Source organism: Onthophagus taurus, chromosome 11 (assembly GCF_036711975.1).
Source record: "Onthophagus taurus isolate NC chromosome 11, IU_Otau_3.0, whole genome shotgun sequence".
Taxonomy (NCBI): domain Eukaryota; kingdom Metazoa; phylum Arthropoda; class Insecta; order Coleoptera; family Scarabaeidae; genus Onthophagus; species Onthophagus taurus.
The window spans coordinates 25,916,635-25,932,019 of NC_091976.1; the positions used below are offsets into that span (position 1 = coordinate 25,916,635).

Here is a 15,385-nt window from a genome sequence, read left to right on the forward strand (position 1 = left end):
CTTATCTTACTGTGTCACCCTGGGAAGTTCCCCATCTAAATCGTCGATTTCGTCAGATGGAGCTTCTGTAACTGTACTTGTTTGGCTAGTAAATATGGCTCCTCTTATACTCTCCCTTTCGCCTCTTCTGACTCGGTTCGGCGTACCTAAAATCGCCAAAAGAATCAAGAAAAACAAACGTGGAGATGTGAAATATGCAAAACGGCTTTTGCAAACACGTGGGAAATTTAGCTGAAACTCCACGAGCACCGTTTACCTTCAAGCGTTTTCTACCCTTCAGTAGCAGACCCTTTTATAAATATTAATAATGAAAAAATTTCAATAGAATGGTATAAAACTTGTATGTATACGTTAATTGCTTTTATAGTTGAAACAAATTAAAATTTACTTTTATAATTATTTTTACCTGCTTTGGGTTCCTCCATATAAAAGACAACATCGGTGTCGTTATCGCCTTGGGGTGTCCTATTTGGGGGGACCTGCATCGGGGGATCTCCCTGAGGCGTTCCCGGGGCTTCCATTCTATTCCTGGATTTCCGTCGTTTGAGCACTGACGCCTTTTTGGCGACCTGCAATATTAGGGACTGACCCAACCCATGCAGACTTAACACCAAGACACCGAACACTGCATCTAAAATCTAACCTAAACAAGTCTTGAACAAATTTCAAACTCACTTCCAATTATGATTTATCGTTTCTATAAAATTCTATTACAACTTAGAAGTTAGTGAGGAAAAATGTTCATGTATCAAAGACACTTAAATGCTTAATAGCATGCACTTAAATTTAATATGTTATGTAAATTTGGTTTGAAAGGTGAAAAATTGGAAGATTAAAGGTGCTTCTCCATACAAGGATCCTTTGAGTGGTCACGTTCCGGTTAAGTGCACTTCAGTGATTTCAACAGGTACGGAATATGATCACTGCGCGCCCATTAATAATGATTCGATACATTTTCCAGACCATCTACTTGATTGGATCATTTAATTATCCATTAACCTAATCAATTTAGCGGTTTAAAAAGTATGAAATTTGGTTACGTCGGTTGTGTTGTTTCGAAATGAACTACTTCGAATGCAAACTAACATCCATGGATAAATTATGAACCCGTTTCGCTTCTCAACTTTATGTTTGCGTTTGCGAATATTGAAATTAGAGGATTACTCGATCCACCGAATAAATGTACACGTAACGAGGATTATGTTGGTGGAGAAGCACCTCAAGTAATATTAATGGCTTCTACCTTCATCTAGAAATATTTTCTACGTGATTTCTCATTTTTTTGAGACGAGATTGAAATAAAAGTTTAAATAAAAAATTGAAATGTGAAAAAGTTGTGGTTTTATTCAGGTTTCTTGAAAAAAAATGGGTGGAGTATTACTAATTAAGTGTCGACGAGAGGATGAATTCAAACGGCTAGGGAAATTCGAGGGAAATCCAGCATATTTTGGAGTATTTCCCTCGAGATTCCCTTATTATTAAATTGGTGGGGAACCAACACAGAAATAGTCGACTACAAAGAACACAAAGTTAAGTATAAAACCGATTTTATAAATTTTTAATAAACTAATACAAAATCAGTACTTAATAGCAAGCTAATTCCATGCAACTTAACTTAATTATATTTTCAAAAATAAAATTTAATTCATGCTAGAATTAATTGTTTTTATACTTTTCGTATCAATCTTGTTAAAAAGTGAACTTACCTTTGATAGAGGTAGATTGCTGTTATTGGAGCTGGATGGTTGTGTTGCTATCGCAGCGCAATTCGTATCTTTTAAGTACACCTGCCATGTTGCCGTGGAATTGAAGCTTTTATCCGCCGCGTAACATCTCCATAGACATTGGATCAACATCGCAGCCGCTGGAATTTGACGGTTAAAATGCTTCTGACGTTGTTTTTGTTGCACTTTTAATGCGAAACCAGAACCCAATATTCCCTTTAAATAAAATTAAAAATAAACCTAAATCTAAAAACAAAACAAAAAAAAACAGATAAAAATCCAACTTTAATGTGTCACGGTGAATAAATGAAAGTACAATAGACAAACGTTTTGACTGAATGCGTGCAGAAGTTGTGACCACAACAATAAAACGAGCGTTTGTATCCAACCCAGTTTTAATAATTTACAGGTATTTGTGTTTTGATGTTTGTTTGGGGTGTAAATATTTAGAGGAGAAATTTTCGTTTGGTAACCAACCATTAAAAGCAACTCTAATTTGTATAGAACAAATCTAGGGTTAACAATTTCCTTTGATTTTGGGAAATTTGGGGTCGCTCTACCGGGAAATCGTTACCATTTATAGAAGGTTATTTATATTTTTTATATTTATTGGTCTAAATTTAACATTAATTCATATAGAAATGAACCCACTCATTCCTTCCTTAAAAAGTTTAAACTACATAAACCCGAAAAAAGCATAAGACCAATTATTAGTAATCATAACACTCCAACCAATAAAATATCAAAACTTCCTTTATAAACATTTTCACAACTTCACACACACAATCAAAAATTCTACGGATCTAATAAATAAACTAAAAAACTTCAAAATTAAAAACCTTAGTAAACTAATTTCTTTCAACATAAAAAATTTATACTCTAACGTTCCAATCGATCAAATCGTCAAAAAATACTTGATCAGTTCACAGAATCATTGGTCTTTTAGAGATTGTATGTGGTCAGAACTTTTTTACCTTTAACAATAAATTTTACAAAATGAAAGACGGTTTGCCTATGGGCTCACCTATTTCAGGTATTCTTTCAGATATTTATGTTAATGAATTTGAAAAAGAACTATTTTCAGATAAAAACCATTTTTTCAATAAAGATATTGCTTTCTATGCCAGATACGTTGATGATATTCTTATTGTCTATGAAGAAAGTCATGCTAAACTGGGTGGTCTTTTAATAATAATAATAATAATTTTATTGAATAAGTATGATTATACATTATTCTTGTCAATAATATATAGTCCGTAAGACTCAAAATATTACAATATTGCAAATAATTATTAAATTTTTTTTTATATAAACTGACCGGCAAAAAAAACCGGCCACTATAAATTTGCCACAACTTCAAAGCTGGCTTTCTCTCGAACCGCGCATTCGATTTTGATGATTCTTTTTTTGATGGAAAGGTTGATTCTTCTGTAATAATCCTGCCATAGAAATTTTCGTTCAGATTTTCATTTGAGCATATACGGGGTGAGAAAAATGGGAAAACTTTTATTCTCGAAATTTGTAACACCCTATGGGGTGCAGCTGCTACAGCAGAGGGTATTACCTGGAATCAAACAGTAGCCCAATCTTTTCTGAGCATTTTCTTTTTTTATTCACTCTATTATCTCTGTTACTAACGAAGATGCAGTATTTTAAAGCGATCGCCTGTGAAATCAAGATGAGTGATAATAGTAGCTGATGACCGTTTTATTGTTCTAAGCAATCGTAGAACGACAGCTGTAGAAGCTCGGCATCGTCTTCAAATGGTGCGTGTTGTTGATGTCAGTGAGAGAACCATTTGCTGAAAACTTGCTAGAACTGGTCTGGCTGCAAGAAGGCTGCCAAAGGGCCGCGGCTGCTTCCTAGATATCGACGTGCGCGTCTTCAATCTGCGCGCTTACATGTGAATTGGGAGATCGAGCAATGGAGGAATGAGTAGTGCAATAGAGGTCCTTTTTACGGATGAGTAGTGGTTTTGTCTACTATCACCCGATAGTCAGGAGCGAATATGAAGACGTTGAAATGAAAGATTTGTGGACTATACAATTATGAAACGCGAAAGTTTCGATGGTGGTTCTGTGATGGTGTGGCCGGGAATTTCCAAAGAAGGCCTATACAGATTTTTAATCATTGTTAAAAGTGGCGCCTTAGAATGGCGCATGAGAAAATTGGCATTTTCTTAGAATTACAGAATTGTATACGTCCTTCATTATTGTAAACATCTGTTCTCAGTTTTAATATGCGGTAAAAACAAAGACAAATAAACAAGAACACAAATTTAATTTAATGGAATAATTAATAATAACGAAAATTAATAGCCCACGAGCCAGAATAACGTCATGTAGTCGACGCGGCATCGAACTGATTAGGTTCGTAATTGATTCCTGAGGAATTGCGGTAAACTCTTCTTCAAGAGCAATTCGTAACTCCTGAAGGTTGTCCGGTAGGACAGGACGACGACGAATGCTTCTCTGAAGTTGGTCCCAAAGATGTTCGATAGGGTTAAGGTCCGGGCTGCACGCTGGCTACTCCATCGCTAACCACACGTGCTACGTGCGGTCGCGCATTGTCATGCATTAGCATGAATCCGTCACCAATAAAATGAGAATAGGGCACGACAGCTTCTTGTAGAATATCTTGGATATAACGGTGGGCATTTAGCGTGCCATTTTCAACAAAGATGAGCGCTGTATGCGCTTCCGTCGAAATACCCGCCCATACCATGACCGAACCTCCATGGAAAGGTACTCTTTCCGAAATTTTGCAGGTCGCAAACCTTTCATTACGACGTCTCCACACTCGTTCTCGACCATCAGGTGACCGGAGACAAAATCGGGACTCGTCAGTGAAGAGCACCTTACCCCATTGTTCCATTTTCCAATTCGTATGTAGGCGCCCAAATTGAAGACGTGCTCGCCGATGTCTCTGGACCAGCCGCTGTCTTTTGGCAGGTCTTCTTGCAGTTAGACCACTTTCAGCAAGTCTTCGACGAATGGTTCTTTCACTTACGTCAACCCCACGCACCATTTGAAGACGATGCCGAGTTTCTACAGCAGTCGTTCTACGATTCCTCAGAGTGTTTAGCACAATAAATCGATCATCAACTGCTGTTGTCACTCGTCTTCTACCGGAACCTTGCCGCCTAGTAAAATTTCCTGTTTCCACATATCGGTTCCAGGCATCCTGAACTGTTGTTCGGGGTATACCCAACGTATGGGCAACGTATCGCTGACTTTTGCCATCTTCAATTAAACTATGTAATAATACGCGCAACATCAGTTATTGACAACGACATCTTTGACAACTGTCAATTTACTATTCGAAACAACTGACATACGCTACCTAGCGCGCTACCTTAGATTTTGTATGCTTGTTTGTCTTGTTTTCACAGTCGTTCGCTTTAAACCACTGTATCTTCGTTAGTAACAGAGACAATAGAGTGAATAAAAAAACAAAATGTTCAGAAAAGATTGGGTTACCGTTTGATTCCAGTTAACACCCTCTGCTGTAGCATCTGCACCCCACAGGGTATTACAAATTTCGAGAAAAAATGCTTTTCTCATTCTTGCACCCCGTATATGCTCAAGTTAATATCCGAATAAAAATTTCTATCGCAGGATTATTACAGAAGGATCAACCTTTCGATCAAAAAAGGAATCATCAAAAACGAATGAGTGGTTCGCGAGAAACCCAGCTTTGAAATTGTGGCAAATTTATAGTGGCCGGTTTTCTTTGCCGGTCAGTTTATATTTGGAAAGTTCTTCGGTAAAGGTATTACTCAATTGAATAATACTCTTTTTCCAATAATATTCGTTTAACTTTCTGTTTGAACCTTTTGTTATTCAACTCTTTTATTTTTGATGGCAATGCATTCTACAATTTGACCGATATATAGTTGAAAGTATTCTGGGATTTTTTGATTCTGTGATATGGTATTAACAGACTACTTCCATGACGCGTGTTGTAGATATGTAGATCTTCGTTCTTTGGCAATGTGCCTTTCTTCGTATGAACATTAACCAAGCAGGTAAGTATGAAACAACCTGGGATAGTTAGTATTTTTAAGGTTTTAAAAAATGTTCAGCAGCTTCCAATATAGTCAAGCCCAGACAAGATCCGTATCACTTTCTTTTGCATTTTAAATATGTCGTACATATCATTTGACCCCCCCAGATAGATATGCCATGCGTAGCCATGCTGTGAAAGTAAGCGAAGTAGACGCTTTTTGTTTCATTTGTAGGTAAATTTTTAGATATAACCTTTATGAAGTATATTGAATTTGATAAGTTTCTTTTTAAGTTTGTTACATGGTCCGACCACGTTAAAGTTTCGGACAGCATAATGTATAGAAAATTTATCTTTTGAATTTCAGTGTCTTTGTCTCTTTTTGTAGAAAAAGTTAGTATTTTGGTTTTATCTGCATTTAGTTTCATTTTGTTCATGTCAAACCATTTTTTTGCATCGGCTAATGATGTTAGCGTTTTATTTTTAAGTTGCTGAAAATCATTTCCTTGGTTGATAACAGACACGTCTGTTATCTGAACAGACGTCTTAACAGACGTAACAGACGTGTCATCTGCATAGAGACAAATGGAAAGCGCCTTCACATTTTCTGGTAGATCATTTATATATATCAGAAAAAGTATAGGCCCAAGCACAGAACCCTGAGGTACTCCTGTCCCCACAGATTTCCAATCCGAGTGTATACCTTTCCAATACACTTGTTGTTCTCTCTGATCCAGGTAGGAGGCTAATAAATTATATGCAGTAGCTTTAAAGCCATATTTATGTAATTTTTCTCTTAAAATTCTGTGGTGTACCATATCAAAAGCCTTGCTGAGATCACAAAAGGCTATTTGCGTGTATTTCTGTTGGTCAAAACCATCTGCTATTCTTTGGATAACATTTAGTAACGATGTTATGGTTGATCTGCCTTGTATGTACCGATGCTGATATTTGGTTATGAGATCTTCTTCTGAATATTCCATTATCCTTCTCTTTATGACCGTTTCAAATACTTTCGACATCGCCGGTAATGTTGATATAGGTCTATATTTGCCACAATTGTTTGGGTTTCTTAATTGGTATTACTTTCGCTCGTTTGAGTTCCAGTAGGAAAATACCTTCTGTCAAACATTAATGAATTTGAAAAAGAACTATTTTCAGATAAAAACCATTTTTTCAATAAAGATATTGCTTTCTATGCCAGATACGTTGATGATATTCTTGTTGCCTATAAAGAAAGTCATGCTAAACTGGGTGGTCTTTTCAACGAGATAAACAACATTTGTAATTTAGAATTTACCCTCGAAAAAGAATTAGAAATTAATTTTATAATTATTATAAAATTAAATTCCTAGATCTGGAAGTTTCTAGAAACATAGAGAAAAATATTATCAACTTCAATGTTTTTAGAAAACCCACTACCACAGATTGTGTAATACCAAAAAAATCCTATTCTTGTGATCAACATAAATTTGCCAGTTTTCACTTCTTTTTCAATAGAATTTATAACGTTCCTTTAAATAATGATAACCTCAACCATGAAATAAAAAAGATTTTAAAAATAGGACTCAATAATGGTTTTTCTATAAAAGATTTACAAAACATTTACTATAAAGTACACAACTCACAAATTACTAAATTAATCTATCCTCACATTAAGTCCAAAACCAAATATATTGCTATCTATTGTTAACCCCATAAAACTTAACTTGTCGAAATTTGGGCTTGCCCCTGCCTTTGTTTCTCAAAACAAAATTCATAAACACCTTTTTAACAATAAACATAAATTTAACAAAGAGGAGTTGAGTGGTATCTATGAAATCAAATGTCCAGATTGCAGCATTAAAAAACGTTTTAAGAGCATCTAAGCAAACCCTCATCTGCAGTTTATAAACATATCAATGAACAAAAATGATGAAATAGAATTTAATAATGTTAAATTACTGTTAAATGTGGGGAAATCGAGAGAAATGGACCTTCTTGAAGAGTTACATATTAATTTAAAATTCATTTAAAAATTAACCTCCCCCCCTCCACTTCCATTTTACTTTTCCGGCGCAGGACTTTTCCCCAAATTTTATGTCCTTGAGTCCACCTCAAGTTTCTTCACGTCGCAGATGGACTCCTACCTAAGAATAAAACTAATTTTTCGATAATTTAAAAAAAAAATTTCTTCTTGTAAGTTTATGCAACTCTTAATTAATTTTTCCAACTATACTAAATAAATTTTTCCCCTTTCAGATTTTAAGTTGTTCAATTAATTTCAATTTCTATAAAAACCAGTTTTTTAACGATGAAAAGTAAATGGCAATTTTTCTCGATTCCTTTAACACGTGTCTTTACTTTGTTTCAGAATATTTTTAACTAAACTAACTTGCCCTTAAGGCCTTTAAAGTTTAGTAATGCCTATTGTTTCTTCCAATGCCTCCAAATTTCACCTTGTTTGTCAGATGGTCAATTTTATGCTCCGTAAAGAATTGACGGTAATTAAACAAAATTAAATTTATGTATAACAATTTTGTGTGTTTCTAGTAGTGCCTCTTGAAGAGATTTTAAATCTCAAAACATGTTGCACTCATCTTGTAATAAAAAATAAATTTTTCATCGTTTCCAAAGAGTCTTTATTTGTCACTTATAACCCACGATGAACATTGAATCAATTATCACCACACTTTTTATAATGTTTTGAAGATGTTTTTGTTTCAAAAGCAGATGTTAACATCTTTTTACCATAGGTATGTATTGGAAAACCATTTGCAGCAGAAAGAAAAAATTCTGTATCTTTGTGTTGATTAGGAAAAAATTTGCGAGGTATAACGGAAATGTCAGCTCCTGTGTCTATTAAGAAATGAAAGTGATTTTGATTATCAAAAATAAAAAGGTTAGTGTTCGTCGGGGTCACCAATTTCTAGAAGGTTATTTCTATTCTTTATAGTAAAACACTTTTTATAATTTATAATATTTTGAAGTTGTTTTTGTTTCAAAAGCAGATGTTGTTATCCATAAATGTTACATAATTACTATTTACATAGTTACCTATCTTAAAGGTATGGTAGGCTGTGGTGAATAGAAATGTGCTTCGGGGACATATTTTAATAGAAGTGAAGGTCAAGTAGTATGCCTTGATTCTGACATGACCTTGACCTTAAGATCTCTCCCAAGATGGAGAAATCACCAGATCGAGGTTCAATTCGGTTTGTATTTAGGGTACGAAATGATATGATTTCACCTGGTTAAATCGAGGCATAACACCATATCAACCCAAATCTGCTCAACACATTGCAGCACCTCGTTCGCAGCCGACCTTGGCTAAACATGAAGCAAACAATCTGTGACATCGACGAAGTTGTAAAGTTTTAATAATTTACAATTTTAATTTGTGTTTTGATGTTTATTTAAGGTGTAACAATTTAGATGAGAAATTTTCAACCCTAATTTGTATAAGACAAATCAACGTTTAACAATTTCCTTTGATTTTGGAAAATTTAGGGTCGCTCTACCGGAAAATCGTTATCGTTGTAGTAGGTGATAAAGGATCGTAATGGTGATTGGTTTGACTTAATGGCGATGAGAGAGAAAGGTCACGGTGTGTAGCTGACGTCGTCGTTTTGATAAAGCGACCCTTCTACAGCGTTCCGCGGGGGGTTCATCATCAATCAAAAGGTACCTGACGTCTGCTATTCATATCAGCGAGTTTATGTCGGTGATAAACGTATCCTAACTCAGTAAATATTGATACTTTTCCCTTGGCGTTAGGAAAATTTAGCGTTATTTAGGGTGCCATTCTAGTGCGGAAATGAATAATGTATAAAACACGATGATAAATGAATGGACAAGATGGAATACAAAACGAACCGGAAGAATAATAGCGGAGTAAGTTTAAAAATTTAAAATAAACTTTTACGTTCTTTGTTTATTCATTCTAAACCTTTATTAAACCATCCATGTAAACCGATTAGTGTCACTCAATCTTCATTGGGAATTGATCTACTCCGTAACAAGGTGAACTGAACTGTTATCACTATATTAACCCGAACAGAGTGCACACGTCCATCAACGACACTTCATTCCAATAGATAGTACATCGTCCACTCTCGTTCGATTTAAGCCAATCACGAAATATTATCCCCTTTAAGACCATTCTATTCTGATATTAATGTGGGGAGGTCCATCACATCATATCCTCGACTTTAGATGGCGACAGGGCGAGGTAAACGCATTATAAATTCAATTCATGGATAATCGCCCTACCACCAGAATGTAGGGTTGATCCTCTTTCTAAAGATCGAGATTAGATTCTGGTTCGGAGAGGTTCAACAAACCGAAAGGAACGATTTACTCGAATAACGACAATTATGGTTTATTAGCCTGGTTTATAAACGAAAAAAAAAGAAACGTAAATTTTAATCTAGCTATTTTCATTCTCTAGATAAAAAAGTTTAAATCGGATAATCTCATAATGAATCTTTTATGGTATTAAAACCGATTATAACGCAAAAATTACAACCATTAGGAAAAATTGTTGATAATGAATTAAAAAAGTATAATCTAAAAACAATTTTAATCTAGCTGTCATCATTTTTTTGATATAAAGCAAAAATCTTTATAATCCTTTAATGAACTGTTTCGTGTTAAAACCGATTAAGATTTAAAAGAGAAAAAAATTTCTAGATATAAAACTAGATTGTCTTAATAAAGGACTAAACATTGCTTGTAGGAAACTATTTGGTGCTCCAGAAAACTATTTATTGCTTGTAGAAGGCTATCTAGTCTTTTAAAAAGACTAAATATTGCTGATAGAACGCTAAATGGTGCTTTCAGAACATTACATACTGTTGACAGAATGTTAGATACTGTTGATAGAAGACTAGATACTTCTGACAAAAAACAAGATAGTACCAATGGAAAATTAAATCCTCTTAATAAAGACTAGACATTTCTTGTGGAAAACTATTTGTTGCTTGCAGAAAACTATTTAAAGCTTGCAGAAGGATGTCTACTGTTTTGAAAAGATTAGATATTGCCGATAGAATGTTAAATGCTGCTTGCAGAATACTATATACTGTTAATACAAGGCTAGACATTGCTTGTAGATGATTAGATACTACTGATAGAGAGTTAGGTACTGTTAGTAGAGAATTAAATACTGGTGATAGAAGACTAGATACCTCTGACAGAAAACAAGATAATACCCTACCATTGGAGGTATTAAATCCTCTTAATAAAGGCTAGACATTTCTTGTAGAAAACTATTTGCTGCTTGCAGAAGGCTATCTACTATTTTGAAAAGACTAGGTATTGTTGATAGAACACTAAATGCTGCTTGCAGAATACTACATACTATATTACTGATAGAGAGCTAGGTACTTGCAGAAAACAACTTAGTGCTTGCAGAGTTGCAAAAGATAGAATACCACAAGTGGAAAATTAGATCTTCTTAATAAAAGACTAGACTAAAATAAACCTCAATGTGATAATAAATACCTATTTCATAAAATTCCCAATACAAACAAGATTGTAGTAATAATATTTGATGTAAGTTTTACAAAAAAAATGTGTTGAATAATTTGAGGTATTTTGGTAAATAAAAATAAATTGAGGAAGATTATTTCACTAAACGATATCGTATTTCTAACGGATTAATGAAATTTCCTTTCAACTTACACTTTGCTTCTCTTGTCCGCCTACATCAGTCAAATTTTGTACTTTCCTTTTTGTTAAAAGCAGCGTTTTTTTAAAAATAGCACCCCATTATCTCGGGAATACAAAGCTGGTAAACGTTTGCTATTCTATAAATAGACTAAAATGAACAAGATAGTACCAATGGTAGATTAAATCCTCTTGATAAAGACTAGACATTTCTTGTGGAAAACTATTTAATGCTTGCAGAAGGATATCTATTGTTTTGAAAAGATTAGATATTGCCGATAGAACGCTAAATGCTGCTTGCAGAATACTATATACTGTTAATACAAGGCTAGACATTGCTTGTAGATGATTAGATATTACTGATAGAGAGTTAGGTACTGTTAGTAGAGAATTAAATACTGTTGATAGAAGACTAGATACCTCTGACAGAAAACAAGGTAGTAACAATGCTAGATTAAATCCTCTTAATAAAAGACAAAACATTTCTTGTAGAAAACTATTTGCTGCTTGCAGAAGGCTAGCTACTATTTTGAAAAGACTAGGTATTGTTGATAGACGCTAAATGCTGCTTGCAGAATACTACATACTATTGATACAAGGCTAGACATTGCTTGTATATAATTAGATATTACTGATAGAGAGCTAGGTACTTGCAGAAAACAACTTAGTGCTTGCAGAGTTGCAAAAGATAGAATACCACAGGTGGAAAATTAGATCTTTTTAATAAAAGACTAGACTAAAATAAACCTCAATGTGATAATAAATACCTATTTCATAAAATTCCCAATACAAACAAGATTGTAGTAATAATATTTAATGTAAGTTTTACAAAAAAAAATATGTTGAATAATTTGAAATATTTTGGCAAATAAAAATAAATTGAGGAAGATTATTTCACTAAAGGATATCGTATTTCTAACGGATTAATGAAATTTCCTTTCAACTTACACTTTGCTTCTCTTGTCCGCCTTCATCAGTCAAATTTTGTACTTTCCTTTTTGTTAAAACCAGCGTTTTTTTAAAAATAGCACCCCATTATCTCGGGAATATAAAACGGGTAAACGTTCGCTATTCTATAAATAGACTAAAATGAACAAGATAGTACCAATGGTAGATTAAATCCTTTTAATAAAGACTAGACATTTCTTGTGGAAAACTATTTGCTGCTTGCAGAAAACTATTTAATGCTTGCAGAAGGATATCTATTGTTTTGAAAAGACTAGATATTGCCGATAGAACGCTAAATGCTGCTTGCAGAATACTATATACTGTTAATACAAGGCTAGACATTGCTTGTAGATGATTAGATATTACTGATAGAGAGTTAGGTACTATTAGTAGAGAATTAAATACTGTTGATAGAAGACTAGATACCCCTGACAGAAAACAAGATAGTACCAATGCTAGATTAAAATTTCTCTTAATAAAAGACAAAACATTTCTTGTAGAAAACTATTTGCTGCTTGCAGAAGGCTATCTATTGTTTTGAAAAGACTAGGTATTGTTGATAGAACGCTAAATGCTGCATACTATTGATACAAGGCTAGACATTGCTTGGATATGATTAGACATTACTGATAGAGAGCTAGGTACTTGCAGAAAACAACTTAGTGCTTGCAGAGTTGCAAAAGATAAAATACCACAAGTGGAAAATTAGATCTTTTTAATAAAAGACTAGACTAAAATAAACCTCAATTTGATAATAAATACCTATTTCATAAAATTCCCAATACAAACAAGATTGTAGTAATAATATTTAATGTAAGTTTACAAAAAAAAATATGTTGAATAATTTGAGATATTTTGGCAAATAAAAATAAATTGAGGAAGATTATTTGACTAGAGGATATCGTATTTCTAACGGATTAATGAAGTTTCCTTTCAACTTTCACTTTGCTCCTCTTGTCCGCCTTCATCAATCGAATTTTGTACTTTTCTTTTTGTTAAAACCATCGTTTTTTTAAAAATAGCACCCCATTATCTCGGGAATATAAAACGGGTAAACGTTCGCTATTCTATAAATAGACTAAAATGAACAAGATAGTACCAATGGTAGATTAAATCCTTTTAATAAAGACTAGACATTTCTTGTGGAAAACTATTTGCTGCTTGCAGAAAACTATTTAATGCTTGCAGAACGATATCTATTGTTTTGAAAAGACTAGATATTGCCGATAGAACGCTAAATGCTGCTTGCAGAATACTATATACTGTTAATACAAGGCTAGACATTGCTTGTAGATGATTAGATACTACTGATAGAGAGTTAGGTACTGTTAGTAGAGCTAGATACCTTTGACAGAAAACAAGATAGTACCAATGGTAGATTAAATCCTCTTAATAAAAGACTGAACATTTCTTATAGAAAACTATTTGCTGCTTGCAGAAGGCTATCTACTATTTTGAAAAGACTAGGTATTGTTGATAGAACGCTAAATGCTGCTTGCAGAATACTACATACTATTGATACAAGGCTAGACATTACTTGTATATGATTAGATATTACTGATAAAGAGCTAGGTACTTGCAGAAAACAACTTAGTGCTTGCAGAGTTGCAAAAGATAGAATACCACAAGTGGAAAATTAGATCTTTTTAATAAAAGACTAGACTAAAATAAACCTCAATTTGATAATAAATACCTATTTCATAAAATTCCCAATACAAACAAGATTGTAGTAATAATATTTAATGTAAGTTTTACAAAAAAAAATATGTTGAATAATTTGAGATATTTTGGCAAATAAAAATAAATTGAGGAAGATTATTTCACTAAAGGATATCGTATTTCTAACGGATTAATGAAGTTTCCTTTCAACTTTCACTTTGCTTCTCTTGTCCGCCTTCATCAATCGTATTTTGTACTTTCCTTTTTGTTAAAACCATCGTTTTTTTAAAAATAGCACCCCATTATCTCGGGAATACAAAGCGGGTAAATGTTCGCTATTCTATAAATAGACTAAAATGCAACCCAAAGTAGGAAAAATCAATCTGTCTGCTGTCGACAATCGAGTTTCCACTTCTGCCACTTTCAGGTTTTATCCGCAGATATTTCCGATAAAACCCTTTTTCATCTCCCTATTTTTCACATGATTTTTTTTTGTAAAAAAATAATAAAAAGAAATTTTTGAGTTTACTTACGGCTGGAAGAGCGAAGAATGAAATGGCAAAAACACTGAAACAAGAAGCAACGATTTTTCCCATCCATGTTCTTGGTACAGTGTCTCCATAGCCTATGGTGGTTACGGTGATGACGCCCCACCATAGAGCGTCCGCGTAGCTGGAGAAATCGCCCGTGTTTTTCCCGTCGGGGCCAACATTAGCGTCCTTTTCGGCAAGATACACAAAGTAACTGCTGAATATCAGCCCGAGAAATCCTATGTACAGCGTGGTAATAAGTTCCTGAAAAGGTAAAGCCGAATACACGTGCATTATTAAAACATCCATTAAGGAACCGTAATCCTTTCTCCACAGAAAAGGAAGAACCGAAAATAAAAACCCCTTTCCGGTTTTGAGGAATCCTTTTTAAATAACTATTGAAATTTTTTACTTTAAAAGGGTATAAAAGCATTACTTTTGTGTTTTTTTCAATAATATTTTGTCATCCTAAATTAAATCAAACTAAAAGAGAAATGCGACGCGTTAAAAGCATTTGAAATTAAAACAAAATCCTTCCATTTAGTAAATGTAATTTTATAAACATTTATTTTATGATACTTAGTCTTATGAAGTTACATTGTATTTGTTGGTACCGTCCATTATTGATTTGCCATTTATCCCGTCATTTGAGCCTTTTCCTTGCCTCCAGAGCGCTATCTTTCCACCCTAAACCGGCTAAAATACGGAACCCGCGTATATTTTCGGCTAAAATGAAATACAATACCGGATATCCACTTTCCCTTTACCCGGAGGCCTTCAATATCTATTTCTGAGCATTTTCGAATAGTATTTTATGTATTTCTCTTTAAAATCTACAGTTTCGGTTTGGTATGAAAATGCGTCCTCCAT

The 15,385-nt window shown here is 33.9% G+C and overlaps 1 protein-coding gene across 5 annotated transcripts in view; it reads right to left on the reverse strand.

The window, feature by feature from the left end:
- LOC111415520 (potassium voltage-gated channel subfamily KQT member 1-like) overlaps nucleotides 1-15,385 on the reverse strand; it is an 81,362-nt gene that overhangs the window by 14,434 nt on the left and 51,543 nt on the right. For 4 of the 5 annotated variants that reach the window (XM_071199971.1, XM_071199970.1, XM_071199968.1 and 1 more), the window contains 4 exons: nucleotides 14,519-14,779; nucleotides 1,707-1,940; nucleotides 407-584; nucleotides 11-146 (listed from right to left, as the gene is read on the reverse strand). In XM_071199971.1, the coding sequence (XP_071056072.1) occupies nucleotides 11-146; nucleotides 407-584; nucleotides 1,707-1,940; nucleotides 14,519-14,779 (809 nt within the window). The remainder of the gene's footprint in view (nucleotides 1-10; nucleotides 147-406; nucleotides 585-1,706; nucleotides 1,941-14,518; nucleotides 14,780-15,385) is intronic. The other variant, XM_071199969.1, reaches the window with a different exon arrangement.